The sequence below is a fragment of the Polistes fuscatus genome, unplaced genomic scaffold (genome assembly GCF_010416935.1).
Source record: "Polistes fuscatus isolate 324 unplaced genomic scaffold, CU_Pfus_HIC Scaffold6, whole genome shotgun sequence".
Classification (NCBI taxonomy): domain Eukaryota; kingdom Metazoa; phylum Arthropoda; class Insecta; order Hymenoptera; family Vespidae; genus Polistes; species Polistes fuscatus.
The window spans coordinates 8979832-9000201 of NW_025113140.1; the positions used below are offsets into that span (position 1 = coordinate 8979832).

General features: G+C 30.8%; 1 protein-coding gene across 1 annotated transcript; it reads right to left on the reverse strand.

The window, feature by feature from the left end:
* Positions 1–2600: 2600 nt before the first annotated feature.
* Positions 2601–11090, reverse strand: LOC122522905. The gene is made up of 10 exons (XM_043644277.1): positions 10616–11090; positions 8210–8282; positions 7277–8084; positions 6873–7184; positions 5859–6736; positions 5629–5796; positions 5286–5526; positions 4827–4953; positions 4319–4500; positions 2601–3432 (listed from the first exon to the last, which is right to left on the reverse strand). The coding sequence occupies exons 3-10, from the start codon at positions 8006–8008 to the stop codon at positions 3190–3192; spliced, it is 2883 nt and encodes a 960-aa protein (XP_043500212.1). The 5' UTR covers positions 8009–8084; positions 8210–8282; positions 10616–11090; the 3' UTR covers positions 2601–3189.
* Positions 11091–20370: the final 9280 nt, after the last annotated feature.

Here is a 20370-nt window from a genome sequence, read left to right on the forward strand (position 1 = left end):
ATGATATCAACGAGACATACTCTTTGTCTATGTTTATAATAATTTACTTATCTTCCAATTAATGTATTAATTTATCATATTTAAAATCGAAAGAAGGAAGTCCGTGATCTTTATCTTAAAAAGAAACCCGTAAAACTGAAAAAATATTAAGAATCCCGGATTTTGAATATATTCAATATAATGTCAAATATATCATTTAAATTCTTCCATTCGTAGAATTATTAATATTTCGTTATCTCTATTAAACGAAAATTAATTCAATACTAATTGACCGTAGCTTTTGTTATTCATATATATATATATTTAAAGTATTTTCATTTCTTAATAATTTTTGTTTAGTTTCCTGTAAATTTTTTCTGCCTTATCATCGATTAGATGGTAAAGAAGCCGATTGATTTTTAAGGAAAACGCGAGATTTTTGTTCTTCGAACAATGACAACGATAAAGAATAAAAGTTTCCTTGTATCTTTTCCTTTTCGTTAGAGGTAAAAATGTATATATATATATATTTATATTTATATATACACGTTTATATGCACGTTTATACGTACGTAGGGCACCGTAATCGATATCGTCATAAAATCGAACGTACGTCAGTTGGATCGACCAGACGATATTTATCGATGTATTTATTTATAATAGATGCATTTTCGTTATATATATAATTACATATACATATATACGCCTACCTCGCGATCACATTCGCTTAGTTTCTTATTTTGGATTCGTTATAATCGTAAATTAATTTATTCCAAATTCCTGGAGTAGTGTGAGACGATAATACGCGCGAATTGCGCGATAAATTGAAATTTAGATTAGGCTTATAAACGATACCAATAAATCTCAAGCTTATTATAATTCTACGAACGTGTATCGTTGTTTGAAAGACATTTCTCGTTTCGAACTAGTAAAAGAGAAAAAGTAAAAAATAAAGAGAGAGAGAGACAGACGGACAGACAGAGAGACGGACAGAGAGGGAGAGTTTAGAATAAAAAACAAAATGCAATGCACGTATATTTGTATATTTATATATTTTTTTAATAATCATTATTTATTCGACCTTCCAGTCAAAAGCGTAAAATATTCAATCTACAAATCCATCTAATATATAAATCCTTCTTAATGATAAAATATAACGTGTGTATTATCTTTTTTCTTTTTTCTTTTTCTTTTTTTCCTTTTTAATATACTCATTCATAAATCTATTTAACATATTGCATTATCTTACAACACTCCTCGTATGTGTCTTTTTCAAGCGATTCCGTAAAAAATAGAAGAAAAGAAAAAATGAATCATTTAAATATGGCAGATTCATTTACGCTTCGCGGTACCCCTTCGTAAAACTTGTTTTCTAATTTGTTTAGAGATATGAATCGAAAGGGGAAGGGTAGGGGAGAAGGCATGGCTACATCCTTTCTGTTAGATTACCAAAGGGGAATACCAGAACCGTAATTTATATGCCTAGAGATGTGCTCGCTATTTACATATCTATAAATGTCGCTTTAACGTATATGCTTATGCTCCTTTTTTTTTTCATGAGCATTATTATCATCATTATCATTATCATAATAATCATCGTCGTCGTCGTCATCGTTGTCGTCGTCATCTATCGGGTTTTTTTTTTTTTTATTTTTATTTTTTTTTTCTTTCATCTCACACTATTTCCTCTCTTCTCAAAAATGTATTTTTATTTGTATTTATTATTTATAAACTAAGTGGAAGAGAGAGAGAAAGAGATAACGATTTTTTTGTTTGAAAAATAAATATATTATTATTATTATTATTGTTATTATTTTATATAGTCTATTAGTATAAGTTTTAATATAATTTTATATGAATTATATTTCGTGTAATATTCATAATTGTGTATCTTTTTCTCTTTGCTACTTGTTATCCATTAAATTAGATTATATAATACATATTTTATACATATATGTGTGTATGCGTATAAAAAGAGCAAGCTCTAAATTAAAGATATGTTAACTTAACATTGAGATCACATTTATATTAGATATCTTCTTTTTTTTTTTTTTCCTTTTTTGTTTTAAATAATAATAATATTAATACTTCTAACGAAAGACTACAAGAGATTGTGAGAGCTTTTTTAAACGTACGCTATAATCATTAATAATTATCTATGCTAAATAACTATGAGATGAAAATAAAAAAGATAATAAAAGAAAAACGAAGAAGAAGAAGAAGAATAAGTTAGAAATATTACAAATGAATGGCTGAACAATCGGTACAATAATTATCACAGTGGTATTGTGTCGATAATGAATGATTGATTTATCGACAAGCGCGATAAACGACGTTAAAACTTTAACGTAAAAATATGTAAAAACCAAAAAAAAAAAAAAAAAAAAGAAAGAAACTTACGTAAAGATAAAGTAATAAATATTCTTGATATAAAGAAAAAACAAACTTATGAAATAATAATCGATAATATATGTATCTATATCATGCTAATCACAGATATTAAAAATCTAAATAATTTATTTGACGGGATAAATATAAAAATATAATATTTAAAATAAAAATCACCAAAAAATGATAAACGATATAATACAGAAATTGAGAAAAAGAGAAAGAGAGAGATAAATAGATAAATAAAACAAAACAAAAAAGCAAAAGAAACAACAATAATACCCTATTTGTTACATATACGTAATACCCGTAAACAGTGTTTTTCTTTTTCTTTTCTTTTTTGAGTTGGCACTTCAAAAAAGAATAATAATTAATGTAAGAATACATAATATAATCGCACGCGTTAAAAAGCGTCTTACGTTTTGTTTTTATTTATTTATTTATTATTTTTTTTTTTTTTTTTCGTATCCGAGGAATTTATCGCTCGAACGTAAGTTTCAGTCTTTCCTATTTTTATTCTTCCTTTTTCTTTCTTTTTTGTTTTTTTTTTTTCCCTTAGCTATCTAAGATATATTTCCTTATATATCTTTTACCTTTACTTCAATTCGTGTTTCGTTATTTCATTTTATATATATATATACATATTTATCTTTTTTTTCTTTTTGGTTATCGTTCCAACGATATCAAAAGCAGCAAACCAAAAGAAAAAAAAAAAAAGAAAAAGAGAAAAAAGAAGATAAGTAAAGTGTCGTCAGTCTCCTCCGTAGGGGGTGGTGGTGGTGGTGGTGCTTTTTAGAAACCCTGACACACGTCGCGCGAGTATCAAAATTTCTTATAAAAGATCCGCCTGATGAGGTCCTTCCTTTCGGCCGAGACCAAAGCGAGCGGTGTCTTCCCTTGCTTATTGTGAATGTTAGTTTGCCCTCCGGCCTGGGTCAAGAGCCAGCATACTTCCTTTTGCCTTTCCAAAGGGACCGTGTTACAAGCAGCAGCTATATGCAACGGGGTATTGTAATTGTAATTTGTTGCGTTCACCGCGCCGGAATCAGCTTTGCTTAACAAAACCTGTTGAAATTTCAAATAAAAATACTTTCATATAGTACACAGGTATATTGAATGATTTCAACGAAAAAATAAAAAGAAAAAAAAAAGAAAATAAAAAGAAACTAGTTTAAGATCATAAATAATATTTACATAATATACGTGGTTCATGTTTTATTATTTAACTGCTTAGGCGTTTTGTATGTTTTGCTTTGTTTTGTCGTTCAGTTGCATTACGTATAATAATAGTCCAGAAATAAATGTTTACAAAAAAAAAAAAAAAAAAAAAAAAAGAAAAGAAAAAAAAATGGAAGTTAACAAATTTACATCGCATTGAATTACATTTTCATAGGCAATGTTACAAAGTCAATAAATATCACACATATCGTTCTAATCTGCGCATGTTATATTTGCATTTACACCAGAACTGGAAAACTACGTTGGATTCTATTCATTTCTTTTTTTTTTTTTAATGGTTGGAGAGACGTTTAATTAAAAAAAAAAAAAGAAAAATTGTGCATTCAAGAAAAACAACGTCGTTCTATCTAGAAAAATAGGATTACTATTGGAATTTTAAGAAGGCTATTTTTCGAACCGTTTATTTCCACAGAATTGAATTAATTTTAATAATAAAATGGAAAAATGAAAAAAAAAAAGAAAACAAACAGTAAAATTGAGCGTACATTATAAATTGTCTGATTTGCTAATAAATATAAAATAAGATAATAAAAATTCATGAAGTATATATAATGAAATCATATTCATAATTATAATTATAATCCGTATTTATACGGAATAATCAATTCATAAAGTATATATAAAAAAATCGTAATGTTATTTTTATTATCCTACATTTCCGTGTATCCCTTATCCTAAAAATGCAAAAAATTAATTTTATTCGTGTGCATACCTTGACGAGTGCAGGATCACAACTGAGACCGGCAGCCATGTGCAAGGCTGTGTCGCCGCTTTTAGTATCTTTTATGTTTAAATCCGCTCCATTGTCTAATAGTAAACGAACCGTGGCAACGGCCTTGATATTTCTTCCCGTAGGGTCGTGGGACTCCACCGCTACGTGTAAAGCGGTTCTTCCTATAAGAAAAGAACAGAAACGAAAGTATTGCATGAGTCCCCTTGATATTGATTGCTTCTTCGAATCTAAATGAAAAATAAATGAATCTTGAATGATGAATGATTCATAAGATATCGTATTGAATGACGTGTACAAAATCGTCGTTTATTTTTCGTTCTTTCGATCGTTTTTCAACGAACTGTCGATTAATTAAAATATAATTCGATATTTGACAATCGAATTGATTAAAGAAAAAAAGTCAAATCTTTTGTAACTGACGACAGTCAGGACATTTTTATTTTTTTTTGATTTTAACAGAAAAAAACAAAATCATGTAAATACTAACCATCGTAGTTGCATTTGGAGAGATCGAAAACAGCGTATCCTTGACTAGTTTTTAGTGCCAATAATTCGGCCAAAACTTCCCCGTGAGAGTCTCCTCTCGCTGATACTGAATGTATCAAGGTGTCACCCTGTAAAATGTAAAAAGGAAAGGTCAGAGAGATTGATAAAATGTTATAAGCAAGCAACGAAAAAAAAGAAAAGAAAAAGAAAAAGAAAGTGATATGTGGGTAATTGTAATAGCATGGTTATCAAACGGTCGTGGTCAGAGCGTTCACTTTTTATATAAAAAAACTTGCGATAATGTTTACTTGTCCGAGGATGTATCGTTGCGGTTTTCAAGGATTCTCGATTCGACTAACACGAAACCGTGTTACTATTTTTAATCTTGGGAATTTCCCCAGAGATTACAGAAACTACATTGACGATACCCAACACAAGCAACAGTTAAATATCTACTTACACGAGTATGATAAAGGTTTTGGTTTATGTCAATTCCTTTTTGAAGCATCGTAGCTGCGAGATAACCAGCGATGTACGGCATTTCCGGACAACAAATGGCTGCCAAATAAAGTGCATCCTCTCCGCGATTGTTTTTCCTCGACAAGGCATCTTTAAAATTACTTAATCTTTCTACCAATGGCACGAGATAAGCTTTTTTCTTTGCCAAATCTTCTGGATTGCTCATCAGACACATCAACTGTCTGCGGATATTACAATTTATTACGAAAATGTTAATTCTTGTAATTATCCCTTATTGATTAATAACATTTGATTAATTGTATGGTAAATAATTTTCTACTCACGTATATCCGTCGTTATCTACCCTTGTTAATTCCTCATCTTTTATGTCTAACAATTGGCTCATAGCCATTTCCACATCTTTTGGTTTGAGTTCTTCTTGAAGTCTCTTGCTGGCACCGGTGCTTGGTAAATTTAACGATGGCCATGGCATGATGGACCTTTCGTTAGACCTAACGATACAATTTCAAACGATGTAAAATACGAATAATTGAATTAGATTAATTGTACTTACCTTTGCGATCGATTAGGCTTGAAAGAAGACACCATCTCTGGTATTTGGAAATCGTTGAACGAAGTATCGGGACAAGAGATACCCGAGGCACTTGTGCAACGTCTTCTCCTGTTCTTAGCAATATTATTTGACATGGAAGATAAGGTTGCAAATGATTGAAAAGACGTCGGCAACGAACACGAATTTGTTGCGTTCGATGAATTTAGTTTATTGGCACATGTTACGGTATCTTGTTTGAGATTAACAAATTCCGTGTTCGATTGCAAACCATTTGAATTCCCGTAGCTCATATCGTTTCCGGTATTCCATACGTCATTGTAATCGTAAAAGTTCGAAACTTGAGTTTGACTCTCACCGTAAACACTGTTAACAGGATTTTGTGTAGCAACGTACGTATATGGGAGATCGTTTGGACTAGATGAGTAATTTAAAAAACTAGTACTTTGTTCTCCGTAAGGGGAGGAAGACGTGGACGGAAAGGTTTGCGCATTGTTTTTACTGGATGACATTCGTTCGAGTTCATTTTCGAAAGTTCGTACACTAGATGGTCGATTGTCGTAGCTGTTAGAATAATCTTCAGACTTTGGTACAACTTGGGCTTCTTCGTTTCTTTCGCATTGGCTACCTTGGCTTCTGAGAACCTCGTCCAGCAATTGTAATTCGTTGCTGTCGAAGGTAGGTACAGTTTCGTTGATATTTCCTTGATCATCGAGGAAAGTACCCCAAATGGAAAAACACGCGAGATCTTTGTGAAGCCGTTCCTCTATTCGCTGATTAACTGGTTTTTGATAGTTTAATGGGCTAGGTATATCACCGTAAGATTGGCTCGAGGAAGAAGGCGACGATTGACCTTGCATCAGTGTATACGTTGTAGGAATCTATCGATTATAAGAAATAAACAAATTAGTAATCTAGCGGAAAGTATGAATAGGTGTCTCGTGCAACTAATAAGAACGTTGCTCGCTAAATGATGAATCATATTGTTTAATGCGAATGACGCGTATTAATTAATACCTGCGGCGAGCCAATGGGGCTTCCAGAAACGTTGGATGGCATCAGCTGAGATTCGAATTGCATTCCAGAAGCCGGTGGTTGTGCGCAACTGGAGCATCTGCTGTTTGGCCGAGAAATTCCTATATTGTTGTAACAACTTAAAGGAGAATCTGGCCAAGTTCTCGTAGCTTGAGAAATGATAGAACTATTGCTGGCATCCGAAAACACCTGGGCCCCGTGATCGGCCCCTTTTCCGAGAATCGTCAATACCGTGTTTTCTCCGTTTAAACCGTGGTCGTTTATGACGATCGATGGGATGGACGTTGTTGTAATCTAATTGTTCAAATGTTTCATGTTATTTCGATGACGTATTAATTTCAACGATTATTACTTTGTTCGAATTAAAAGTAAACGTATACACTCACCATTTGCATCGAATTATTTTCCTTTGAAACTACGCTCGATTGGTCATCGTTGCTTTTACTCTGCCAATTATTATCAAAAATGGAACATATTCCACCGTTGGTTTGTCCCTCTTTCGATTCGACCATAGATTTTTCTATTTTCTCTTGTTTACGCGTAACACTCATGTTAACCGATTGATTCCTCCCTGACCAATTGATAGAATTCTTCGAGTACGGATAATTACGATTGAATTTATACTTGATCGATCCACGTTTGACGAGATCCGACGCGTCCGAAGAATTTTGATCGTAATTATCGTTATTTAATGAATTCCTTCGTTCCAATAAAACGTCCAACGCGTTGACCATTGGGTCCGTTGATCTATCCTCCTCTTGAATGTAATCTTGCAAATCCGCGATTCTCTCGTAACTCGAATCGATTTCTCTGAATGATTTCAAATCTATCCTACCGATAACTTCGTCGAGTGTCTTTTGATTTAGGCTCATTTCGTGGAAATCACGGTACTCCTGACAATCGTTAATGGCACGTACTTTATCGTTTTGTCTCGTGAGTCGCCTTTTATAATTTTCTTCGTTCTGTCCGTTGGTGGTTAACATCTCACGACCGCTTCCACAACTTCCTTGATCTTCGTAGTACGGAAGTAATACGACGGAACGATCGGAAACTGCGGAATGATTCGACGATGTTTTTTTGTCGATCCTTAATCTGTGTATCGTGTTCGGGTTCGTCATATCTTTCAAAGGATAACCACTTTCCCCTTACCTTCTTTTTTTTTTTTATTATTTTTTAATATCTTCTATGGATAATCTGAAATATTTCAAATTAATAAACCTAATATATAATAAACAATGTTTATATAACTAATATTATTTTCAAAATATATAATACATTAAATTAATAGATTTGTGTGTTTTATTCGAATGTTAACTCACCTCGCTTAAGAATTTTTTCTTAAGTTTAAATTGTCCATTTGACCATCGTAATTTTATCCACCTCATAGTCGATCTTAAAAAAACAATTTCAATTTATGAATACCGCAGTTCAATTTCTCAATTGTGATTTACATATAATATGCATTAGTTTTTTTGTTTTTTTTTTCTTTTTTAAATAGTTTTCAATCTCTGTCTCTTTTTTATTTCATGGTATGCAATATCTCACGTGAAATCTTGTACGTCAGATTAACCGCAATGACTGTTTCTATCATTTTATATTCATGCATATTTCTGATTTTAAACAAAATAGAGAAAAATATAAGAATAAAGAAATCAAAGATATTGTCGTCAATGCTTTTCGTGTAATAATATTTCGTTTCTTTTCTTCTACTTCTACTCTTCTACTTCTATGCAACCTCGAGTCGCGTAATTTCGTGGAAATCAGTCGAGTTATTCTGCTACGTGCATTTTTATTGAAAATTTTCTTTTTAACGCTCGACTCGCGTAGCCAATAAATCTTTTTATTTGCATACAAGATTTCTTTTTTTTTCTGTTTCTTTTTTTTTTTTATTATTATCTTACGCGCGATTCGGTTGAAATTTATCGAGAAATTGCGTTGACATTGAATATCGATTTAATAAAAATTCGATTCAAGCGCGATTACGAATCATTTAATTTAATTTGAATGAAATGAACGTGATCTTTAATCATTCCTTTTTTCTTTTCTTTTTTATCTGCGTTTCGAACATCCGTGACCTTGAACGTAATATCAACTTAAAGGAACGTTTCTAAGAAAGCGCATTTTTCTTTTCATCTTTTTTATTTTTATTTTCATTCGTCCTGTTTTCGTCGCGTTCACTTTCAAGTGGAACACTCGAGACATTATTTTTTCTTTTTTTCTTTTTACTTTCTTACGATTCACAATCGGTCGAGTAAACTCATGTAGAAAACGAAAGATCTCAAATGGTTCTTATCGATGATGACTCGACTCGATAGTTGAATAACCTTTTCTAAAGATTTATCATTCTCATTTTAATCGAAACGATTAGAAAACAAAAAGTGTGTCGAGTAATGTCGAATAATTTTATTGACATAAAATTCATATTATTATTATTATTATTATCTCGTAATAATAATAATAATAATAATAGTCTCTTAATTATTTTCAACCGATCGATATTAAATTAATAAATAATGAAACTTCATATATATTTCTTTTTTTTTTTTTTTATTTTAAATCAAAAGAATCATCAAATTTTTATTTCGAAAAAAATTAACACAAATATGCGATTTGTACGATTGTCGAACGTGTCATATAAGCACGTGGTCTTATAATCATGCAAAAGCAAATAAATAAATGGTTAGGAGGAATGACAAATGGAGATAAGACGATAGAAAAGAAAAAAGAAGAAAAATTTATATAGATATATATGAGAAAAAGATTCGCTTTGCAATAATCACGTTGATCGTTTCCAATTATCGCCACGAGTTTCTATTTATGTTTTATAATATTTTTATATATATATATACATATACATATCACAGATACATACAAATTAAACGAGCATGCCGCCGTGAACGATCTCTTCTAACTCATGCTCGTACACATCTTTGATTATAATTTATCAGTATTATACACATCTGTAAAACAAAAAAAACAAAAAAAAAATAAAAAAAAAACCAGTGTGCGCGCGCACGTGTTGTTCGCACGTCCCAGCAGCATGTGAGTTTTCTAACATCGAGCACGATGATTATTCGCTCGCGTGTACATGCCAGATTTGTTTGTAAACTATCGTAGTAATCCTTTCTTCCATATATTATATTCCTTTTGAACGTTTTTATCTTTTTCATTTAAACAAAAAGAAAAAAGAAAGAGAAACAAAACCACTCGGTTCCTACGTACAATATCGTATCGCAAAAAATTTTTATCTGCCCCGACTGAAAAAAAAATTGACGTTGCATGGTCACGACGAGGATCGGTAAAACGAATTTACGAGCCGTTCGATATTTTGGTTTAGTTTTAAACTTATCGTAATATATAAAAAGCAAATAGAAATAAATGAAATAAATAAATGAACATTATTTATAAAACGAGTAATTACAAGTAATGTTTATTTATATTAGGGATTTTTTTCTCTTTTGTTTTTTAAAATAATGTATTATTTTTTTTTTTTTTTATACGAATTAATTCTCGTTCGTTTGGTTTTCTTTCTTTTCTCTTTTTTTTACGACTTTTGGTTACGACTCGATAACGATAGGCGTATGCCATTATATTCCAATAAAATAAACAGAGACAGAGAGAGAAGGAGAGACTTAAATGAAAAAGAACAAAAAAAAAAAAATATATATATATATATATATATATATATATATATATTATACATGTATATATTTTTATAATATTACCTTCATTAAAACCGAGGTGAACGGCTTAATGGCACTAAACGAAGCGTCACTTGGATCACCTACAGTTAGATCTTGGCACGATAAACGATACCACGTGTGCAGATTGTCGTTTGATAGGTATTTATTATTTTTTTTTCTTGCTTGTTTTTTTTTTTTTATTCTTTTTTCTCTTTTTTTTTCTCAATGTGATTCCTCAAACACTCGCTAATGATATCTCTCTCTCCGTTTTCACGATTTCGTATTGTTACAATCCTTGCAATCACGTTTTCTCGCGTTAACGAGCCGATCGTTAAAATAAAATTTCAAAAAAAAACAAGCACAAGAAACGATATCCTTTAGATTTTCCAATTAAAAAATCATTCAACAAATTCATAAATATATATATATGTGTATTTATATATAATACTTCATCGAAGGATCACGCAATCGTTCATACACCGAAACGATACGTGTACGTGTATATATATATATATTTCATTTAAATTGAATTCTGTATTATTTTTTGTTCTTGAAAGAGAAGGAAAAAATAAGAAGAAAAGAAATCAAAAAGAATGTAACATTTCCTTTAGATCCTTCCTTCCTTCCTTCCTCCCTTTTATTCCATTAAATTAATGAAATAACAAAGATCAATGATCGATTCCTTCCTTCGTGATCATCAATTTTGATAACGATGATTATTATTATTATTATTATTATTATTATCAAATGCACTTGTATATTTCGATCGTTGATAACAAAACTGGACGGTTGCTTGTTAACTATCGATTGTATCGTATTAATAATGATTAATTAAAAATATCGTCCCGGTCGATCGGTTCGACCATGCAACACCGATGTGCATCGGTCAAATAAATCCGAATATTATTATTATTATTATTATTATTGTCGATAATGAATGTTTTAACAATACGTGATTTCTAACCGAGACTCGAGACGAGAAATCGGATCACGATCGATACGAACCGAGCGCGGTATCGGATCTGTCAATTTATACATCCAACAACGACGAATAAACCTAACCGATCTCTGCGCACGCGACACGCACACTCGACTGCGCAACTGTTTCTTTGCTCGGTGACGATGACTATAACTAGTCGACGACGACTACTACTATGACGATGACGACAACGACAACGACGACAACGACGATGAAGGCAAACGCGTGCCACTAAACGTACGCGAACCAGATATCCTAATCATTATAATATACTATTCGTCGTCCTATTATATTTAATCTTACACATAACGCATTTGTGTCGAAATTATTGAAACATTTCTTATAACACTTTTGCGAATTATGTTCGTTTGTTTTTTTTTTTTCTTGTATTTGATTACTTATTGAAAAAAAGAATATTATAATAATAATAATAATTGAGTTCATTTTTTATTTTTTATCGGACCCCGCGTATACGTGGTATGTATCTGTCACGCATAAAGGAGTTGGGGGGAAGGGAGTGGGTTTTTTTTTTATTTATCAAACGACATGAGAATCTATTAGAAATTCTTGCATATATACGTATATAGATAGATAATAATTATATTAATTATTCAATCTATTCTTCCTTTTTTTTTTTCGATGCAAACTCTGTTTTTCTTTTTTCTTTTTTTTTAATTAACCGTATTACTCGGTAATCATTTTCGCGACCTGTCTCAATTGTTTTTCTTCATCTCTTTCTTATTATTTCATATCATTTTATTTTCCAAGATGTTTCAAAGAGAAAATGATAAAAAGAATTTCGAATTTAAATTATTCATAATATAAAACACGAGGAGAGACGGACGCTTTGGAAAAGTATTAATAAAATAAAAATAAAAAAAGAAGAGAATATAAAAAGGTGAACACGCGTCATAGAAATGAAATAATTTCGTAAACATTTAATCGGCCTTAAGCGGGACTATTAAACCATCGCGTCAATACGATAATAGCAATGTATAATATTATTGGCTGTCTATATCTAGCTAAACATTAGGTACAAAAATAGATGTAGTATATTAATTTGTCTATAAATCGTGGATATCAACTTTCGAGATTCCGAGTTTGTAAATACGTCATTGCGCGTGCCAACGCGCGGAATATCTCATCGTGCACGGGCCAAGAGGAAACACGAATGTCGTCGTGTGTACACACGTACGTCATCGAGAGTAAATCTTTTTTTACCATTTTTCGCAGATACGAGAACTGAAGAGAGAAAGATAGATAAAGAGAGAGAGAGAGAGAGAGGAGAATCGAACGTCCTTAGCTTGGACGAAAGTGTTAACCTACTCGATTCGAATGACTTGAAAACCAGTTGGAAGGACGACCGGTTCTTCCACTTTCAGTTATTTTTCATTTTTATTTTTCATTTCTTCGTAAATATTTTATTTTTTTCATCGATCCTTTCATTTATTATAAGCACCTGTACATGGTACAGGTACATCGGACGAAGGATGCTCGATATTCGTAAAACAATATTATTATTATTATTATTATTATTATTATATATATTTTTTTTGTATTTAGTTATGCTCGATATTCGTAAAACAATATTATTATTATTATTATTAATATTATTATTATATATATTTTTTATTTTTTTTATTTAGTTATTCGGTTTACCCCGGTGTTTTACTTAACTCATATATATTTCGGGTTTTTCTTCATATTTATTATTTTTTTTCTTCTTCTTCTTCTTCTTTTTATTATTTTCATAATCGTCATAAAAACTAAATAGCTAGGATACTAGTTGTTTACGTGTGTGTGTGTGTGTGTGTGTGTTTGTGTTTCTTCTTCGGAAACGTTTCTTAGGATTTAGCTGATCAACAGACAAATAATAGCAGACAAGTAATAGCAGACAAGAATAACAAGAAGTATATACGCAGAGCATAAAGAAATCCTGCGAACTGGAGATGTATATTCGATTAAATATGTCACTATCGTGAAAATTCCTTCCATGATTATTCGTTGTTCTAGGAATTGTTAAAGAATCGATTCTATCGAAAATTGATTGATTCTCTTTTTCATATCTGTTTTTTTTATTATTTGTTTTCATCTTCTCTCAAATCTCCCTCGTTAAATCTCATTCGCATCAGTTTTTAATGTTAAATATGAAATTAGCCTTATATCTATAATAATAGATAATAGACAAGTGTCGTACTGATAAAACTTACAAAAGATTGCATCTTACAATGTGTCATTACAATTATATTTCCTACGAATCGTACAATAATTCTTTTAAAAAACCAACGAATTATCTCATCTCTTGTGCATTTAAACAACTTGTTCGACTGATACTAACGTTCCCAAAGTATTGTCATTTTTCGCTAATATGTATATTTGTTATTTTGTGTGATATTTGGTATTAGAATTATTTAACAAAAAAAAAAAAAAAAAAAGAAAAAAGTAAAAATAAAAAGAAACATACGAAAAACTTGTTCTTCGCGTTATCCATATCTCTCGAGTATTAACTTAAAAGTAAAAACTACGAATTATTGTATGTAATAATAAATAACTATGAATTATTGTTTTGGAAATAAACGTTGTTGTTTTTTTTTATCTTTCCATTTTTTTTCCTCTTTTTTTTCTTTTTTTTTTTTTTTTTTTTCTTAATATGCGATTTGTATAATTATTTCATAGATTATATCATTGCTCGCCAAATTTCATCTAGGAAAGCTGGGAATTTCAAACGGATCTTTAACTGTTTCTCTTTCTCTCTCTCGTTATTGTGAAAGATTGTACTTTATCTAAACGGATGAATCAGCGAGTATATACGATTCGAAGTTTAATGACACTGTAAGCTCGTAAGAAAAAAGGAAACGAACAACGAGAGAATATAAAAATCTGATAACGAATTCGATTCGCCTATTAATCGTTTATAAATATGTTTGACGATTGTCACGTTTGTATTTTAAACGAAGGTAAGAATGTATTTAAAACAAATAGTAATTATTATGCATATTGCTTTTTTCATGTTTTTTTTTGTTTCTTTTCTTTCTATTAACAATGAATTATATTTATGTTCGTTCGTCCTTCCATTTATGCGGTCTCATTTTACTAGTTGCCATTTTTTTGTTTATCTCTTTCATTACTGATGATTACTATTTCTAAAAAAAAAACAACAATTTAAACTAAACAAATAACCAAAAATAAAATGTTTCAAGATATTAAACTACCGTCGGGACATTAACAAAATTGGCATAGAATTGTTATTTATTAGCTTTCATTTGTATACTTACTATAATTAGCAACTTTTTTACCATGACTGTTTTACATGTAAAAAATAAATATCGGTTGTTATATTTAATGTTAGTGTATTTGGTCGCGTCGTAACGATTATAACCATATTCGCACTAATATTAATCTTAAGAGTCATTGTTATAGATACTGATAAAAAAAAAAAAAAAAAAGAATAAAAAACGCGTACTTGGGGCAAATTAATTTATTTGTTGATTGGAAATAAAAGAGAAAAAAAAAACAATAACAAGACAGAGATAAAGATCTGAATGTCTAATAATAGAACATCTTGTTTATACTACTTCAATGTATTTTTCGTTGTCATCAACATCACCATCACCACCATCATCATCATCATCATCATACTCTTCTTCTACTTCTACATTTACAAATTAACAAGGAGCTTATATGTAATATAAAAAAAATATTACGATTGTGTAACAATCCCGTCCGTCGTATTCCAGCAAGGGAAAGGTAAACGCAATTCTTTGACGTCATTATACATTTTACTCGGAATCAGGAAATCGATGTTAGTTTATACGGTAAGAGAGAAACTTGGTTACCGATTGGTTGCCACTTGGGAGCCGCTATTATTTGCTATCGCTATTACTTTGACGCGGGTAATCCTGAGCGCACGCGCACGCGCCGCGTAAATTAGCGCGCGCGCGCGCGCGCGTTCAACTTTATGCGAAACGAAGGATATTAATAGATGAAGGAAAGAAGTAATGAATAAAACTTTGAAGTATACAGATGTACCCCTGCCCCCTCGCCTCCCCTCGCCCCTTCTCCCGCCTCCGGCCCCGCCACCCCCTCGCCAACGTTCGTATGGGAAGATTCAGACTTGTGAAATAATTTTTTTCCATTCATTCTTATGACGCAGGTTAATAAATATTGCGGTATAAAAAGCAGGTAGATGAAAAGAGACAGATGGCTGGTAAGAGATTTTTCGGAGGGTTGCAGGGAAAACACGCGGGTGGTTAAACAATTAAGTATACTGCAAACTCGTTAAACTTATAATTAAGCATACGTCTTTGTATCAAGGCTTTATGACACGTGTCGGTATTGGAAGATGATGATGACCATGAGAGATCCTACGTAAATCTTCTAATTGAAAATTTCCGAATCCACGTCATTGAGTATCGAAGAGGAGTAACGAGGTACGTGTTACAATCGTATACGTCTTATTTGTTCGTCCTTGTTGAAATTAAAAAACAAAAATCATCGGCTTTGTGAATATTTGAATATCGTTGATGTAATAATATAAAAGAAAAGAATAAGTTTGTTTTTAAATTTGTTTCATCCTCCCCCCCCCACCCTCCGCCACGCCCCATTTTTCGTATAAATGATTATTTTATATCGCACAAGGTAACACATTACGAAATGATGTAATTAACTCGTGGAACGATTATTATTGGACTCGTTTAATGTTATTCATGAATTTATTTAATTAATAAATGATCGATCTGATTCATACGATTCGAATGACTTAATCGTAGATAAAGATCGTAGATCGATGGATGAATAAAAGTGTTTTAATGGATAGTTAAATTACTAATCCCAAGTAAAAGGAGTTAATCAATTTTAATTGTATAAAGCTTCGTGTTCGGTCAACGAACCGAAAACACTCTCTCGCGAACATTTCTATACGAGTACTCGGCGTGTTAAATGCTGCGAAACATTGAATTAACAATTTTCTTTACCTTCGACAACTTTCCCTGACACACTCGGACGTCATTCGTAATAGCATTTTTTTTTTTGCTCTTTTTTTCTTTTTTTTATTTAAAGATATTATACACTTTCTTTTCGAATAAACGAGAAGAAAACTCGTTGGAATAATTTTGTTACACGAAACATTCTCCTACGAGATTGTGGTAATCATTTTCTTCTTCTTTTTTGTTCTTTGCGTTCTCAGATCGTTCGCGAATAAATAAACTATTATATTATAGTTAATATTATATATAAGTTAAATTTAATTTTATTATGTTTAAGAACATTTTTTAAAATGATTTGATATTTCGTAGATTATCCTAGAACAATTGTAAAAAAAAAAAAAACATTTTTCAAATAACAACAGCAAGTATTTGATATCTCCGTATTGAAGAACTAATTCCGGTGAGGTAAATTCGATTCTACCTTTTTTACATATATATATATTTTTTTTTATATTTTTCTAATTTTCTAAATCGCATAGATTACACTTTACAATTAACCCAGAACCGATGCACGACAAATTATACTATATATAAAAATTATAAAAATTATATTTATTTATTTATTTATTCTTTACTCCGTCCCTTTTGGGTTTGGAGGGCTTCCCTTACAATCTCCCTTTTACAATATCTTACAATACTTTACCATTTAACTATAAACATATATATATATATCATCTTAAATAAACTATATTACAAACATAACAACTTAATACTAACAAATTCAACTTAATAACTGTATAAAAATTATATTATAATAATTTATTAAATTAAAAATTATATTATATATAATATATATATAAATTATAATTATGTATATCAATTAATTATATATCGTATTGGTAAAAAAAAAACAACAGTACGTATGTTCACTTTACTTACACGCGAAAATTCAAAATTATATATACATATTTAGGAAAAAGCAATAAAAAAAAATAATCATTTTGTTTGAAGCTTCTCGGAAGTACAAATATGAGTTTTTAATTATTTTTGTTAATTTTTGATTTTTTTTTTCTTTCTTATCGAATTGAAAGCAAATATACACACCTATATATAGTTATATTCATGTGTAGTAGGGATACGCATAGGTTCGATGACGCGCGTGTGAGAGTGTTTGTGTGTGTCATAGTCCATGAAAGAGAATCATCTATCGCAGACGATCTGTCTCGTTAATGTCTCCGACCAGTCATCGTATTATTTCATCATCGTTTACTGTAGAAGAAGAAGAAGAAGAAGAAGAAAGGAAATATTCGTTGGGATGTATATCCTCTATATGGATCCGTTTTCCTTCCACCTCGAGAAAAATTTCATTTTAACCGTTCTACCAATCCTAGAATAATACAATTTTTTCCTAGTAAACGGAATTGTCCAAAAAATAAAAAAAGAAAAAAAAAAAGTAGAGAAAGTGATAAGGAAGAACAAAATGTGAGAGAACGATGATAAATTTATTATTATCAGAAACAAAATATGTAACAAATGGTGTTTATCGTATATTATTTATTTTATATATATATATAGATATAGATATGTATTTATGTATGTAAATATGTATGTGTGTGTGTGTGTGTTTTAACAACGTGTCGTACTTATTGCAATATACTCAATAATATACAATATACATTTAGAATAAGAACATGTTAACGCGAAACATGACTATTTTTAATCGTTTATTAGCTATTACCAGATTACAACTACTTTTAACTATAGCAAACACGATAAACAATACTAAGAACGAGCATGCATATGTTTTAAAAAAGAGAGAGAGAGAGAGGGGGAAAAAAAAGGGAAATTATTTTAAATAACAGCGTTAAACGATGATAAGCGTGTTTTCGTAAAAAAAAAAAAAACAAAATAATCTAACGTATAATAATTTAAAAGAGAAGAAAAAAAAACAAAAATTAAAAAAGAGGGAGAGAAACGAAGACAAAAATAATATCGCGTCCCTCCCTCCGTCCTCCCTCTCGGATAAAACTCGACGTCACAAATTTTATTCTTAGAATTCTCGATGATAATGTCGCGTGTGTGCGCGCGCGTGTTTTTTTCTTTTTCGCAATATCGAAAAAAGAAAGAGAAAAAAATATATAATAAAATCAAGAGAAAAAAAAAGGTTCCTTGTTAGTTAATTCGTTATCTCTCGCACAAAACGAATCCGTATATCCGATATTATCTAATAATTGTTGTTTATTATCGAAAAGATTCAAATTATATCGAGGGACTCGTCGTTTAGTGGATGGGTGGATGCGATGCGTTTTTAGTTTTTTTTTCTTGTTTTTTATTTATTTTGTTTTTTTTTTTTCTTTACGATCGAAATAACTTTGCCTCGTTCGAATAGATTGTCGTAGTCGTCGTCGTATTTAAAAAGAAGAAGAAAAAAGAAAAAAAAAATTTTATACATATAGATATATTCTATCCGCGTAGATAAACTTCATCGAATTGCGAAACGGGTTTTCACTTCGTCGTACGACGTACGTACGACGAAAAGAGTTCTTTCAATTAAAGTTTCTGTCGGATCGTAGACAGATATTGTTGTTGTTGTTATTGTTGATATTTGTTGTTGTTGATATTTATTGTTGCGTCTATTTTTGCTCAGAGAATATGTTTAAACGTGATTCTATATAAAAAATAAAACGTCGTCGTATCGTACAGTTTTTTTCCACGTAAAACATTAAATTTCATATTCATATAAACGAGTTAACTATAGCCGTATGTAAAGTGAAATACACACCATACTTCCATCTACTCCTACTACTACTACTACTACTACTACTATTACTATTACTAGTATTACTATTACGCGTTTATTTCAATTACATACTCACACCACTTGGTTTGTTCTCCAGGGAATTATCAACTACTTTTTTTTTATTCGTTTCTCTCTCTCTCTCTCTTGCATACTCATTCGTACGTACGTTCCGTTTTTTTCTTTCGTTTTTTTTTATTAATATCTTTATTTTTTTTCTATTTGTTTTCATCTCCTCTTCTCATTCGTCCATATTCTTACCTTCATCCTATCATCGTTTTTATTATGATCGGTGGTCTCACTCGTACGTAGTTAGTAGCCGATTACATCGAATCGACACAGGTAAAACTGTTACTTACGAAGAACTCGGAGAAGAAATAATGAAGAAAAAAAAAAAAGAAAAAACGTGGAAGGGAGGAGCCGATCGTGGAATTGATCGATTGATCGATCGATCGAATCCAACGATGTTTTTCTTCAAATTGAAATCGCAATTAAGAAATTCTTTGGAAAAGAGTCGCGAAAGAAGAAGAAAAATAATAATAAGAAGAAGAAGGCCAAAAGAAAAGAACAAAAAAAAAAGCGGAACATTAATATTAAATAAATGTAAATTATGATATTATAATCTCACGATACTCGATTTCTTTTCGTTTCTTTACGTTACTTGCCCTCTTCGTATATTACTTTTTTTTATTCTTTCCTATCGGTAAAACCGATAACAGCTCGTCTCTACCGAGAATAATCTTGGAATCGAAGCCGATTCCGAGAAAATTATACGAGTAGAACGAGATAACTCGTATGCGATATATAGAAAAGGATTGGTAACACGATTCGATGTGTTGTGATGCTGCGGATTATTAATGTCGCAATTTTCGTAACAAGTTTACTCCTTTTATTCTTATTTAAATAAAAATATGGGATGGGGTGGGATGATATCACATCGGTTATGAAACACTAGTGATAAAAGGCTTCTTGTATTTAGTTGAAAAGATTTCTTTTTTTTTTCGCTAACATTTATTCGATTCATTTTTTACTTGAAATGATAGACTTAACAAAAAATATAATTAAAACTTTATAAATTTTATACTTGATCCTTTTT

Bases quoted from the DNA above. Each gene is read 5' to 3' on its own strand.
- LOC122522905 (XM_043644277.1), bottom strand. From the start codon at position 8,008: ATGACGAACCCGAACACGATACACAGATTAAGGATCGACAAAAAAACA. The intron at 6,737-6,872 runs GTATTAATTAAT...TATAATCGATAG, and splicing joins GCCCCATTGGCTCGCCGCAG to ATTCCTACAACGTATACACT. The intron at 3,433-4,318 runs GTATGCACACGA...AAATTTCAACAG, and splicing joins GTGATCCTGCACTCGTCAAG to GTTTTGTTAAGCAAAGCTGA.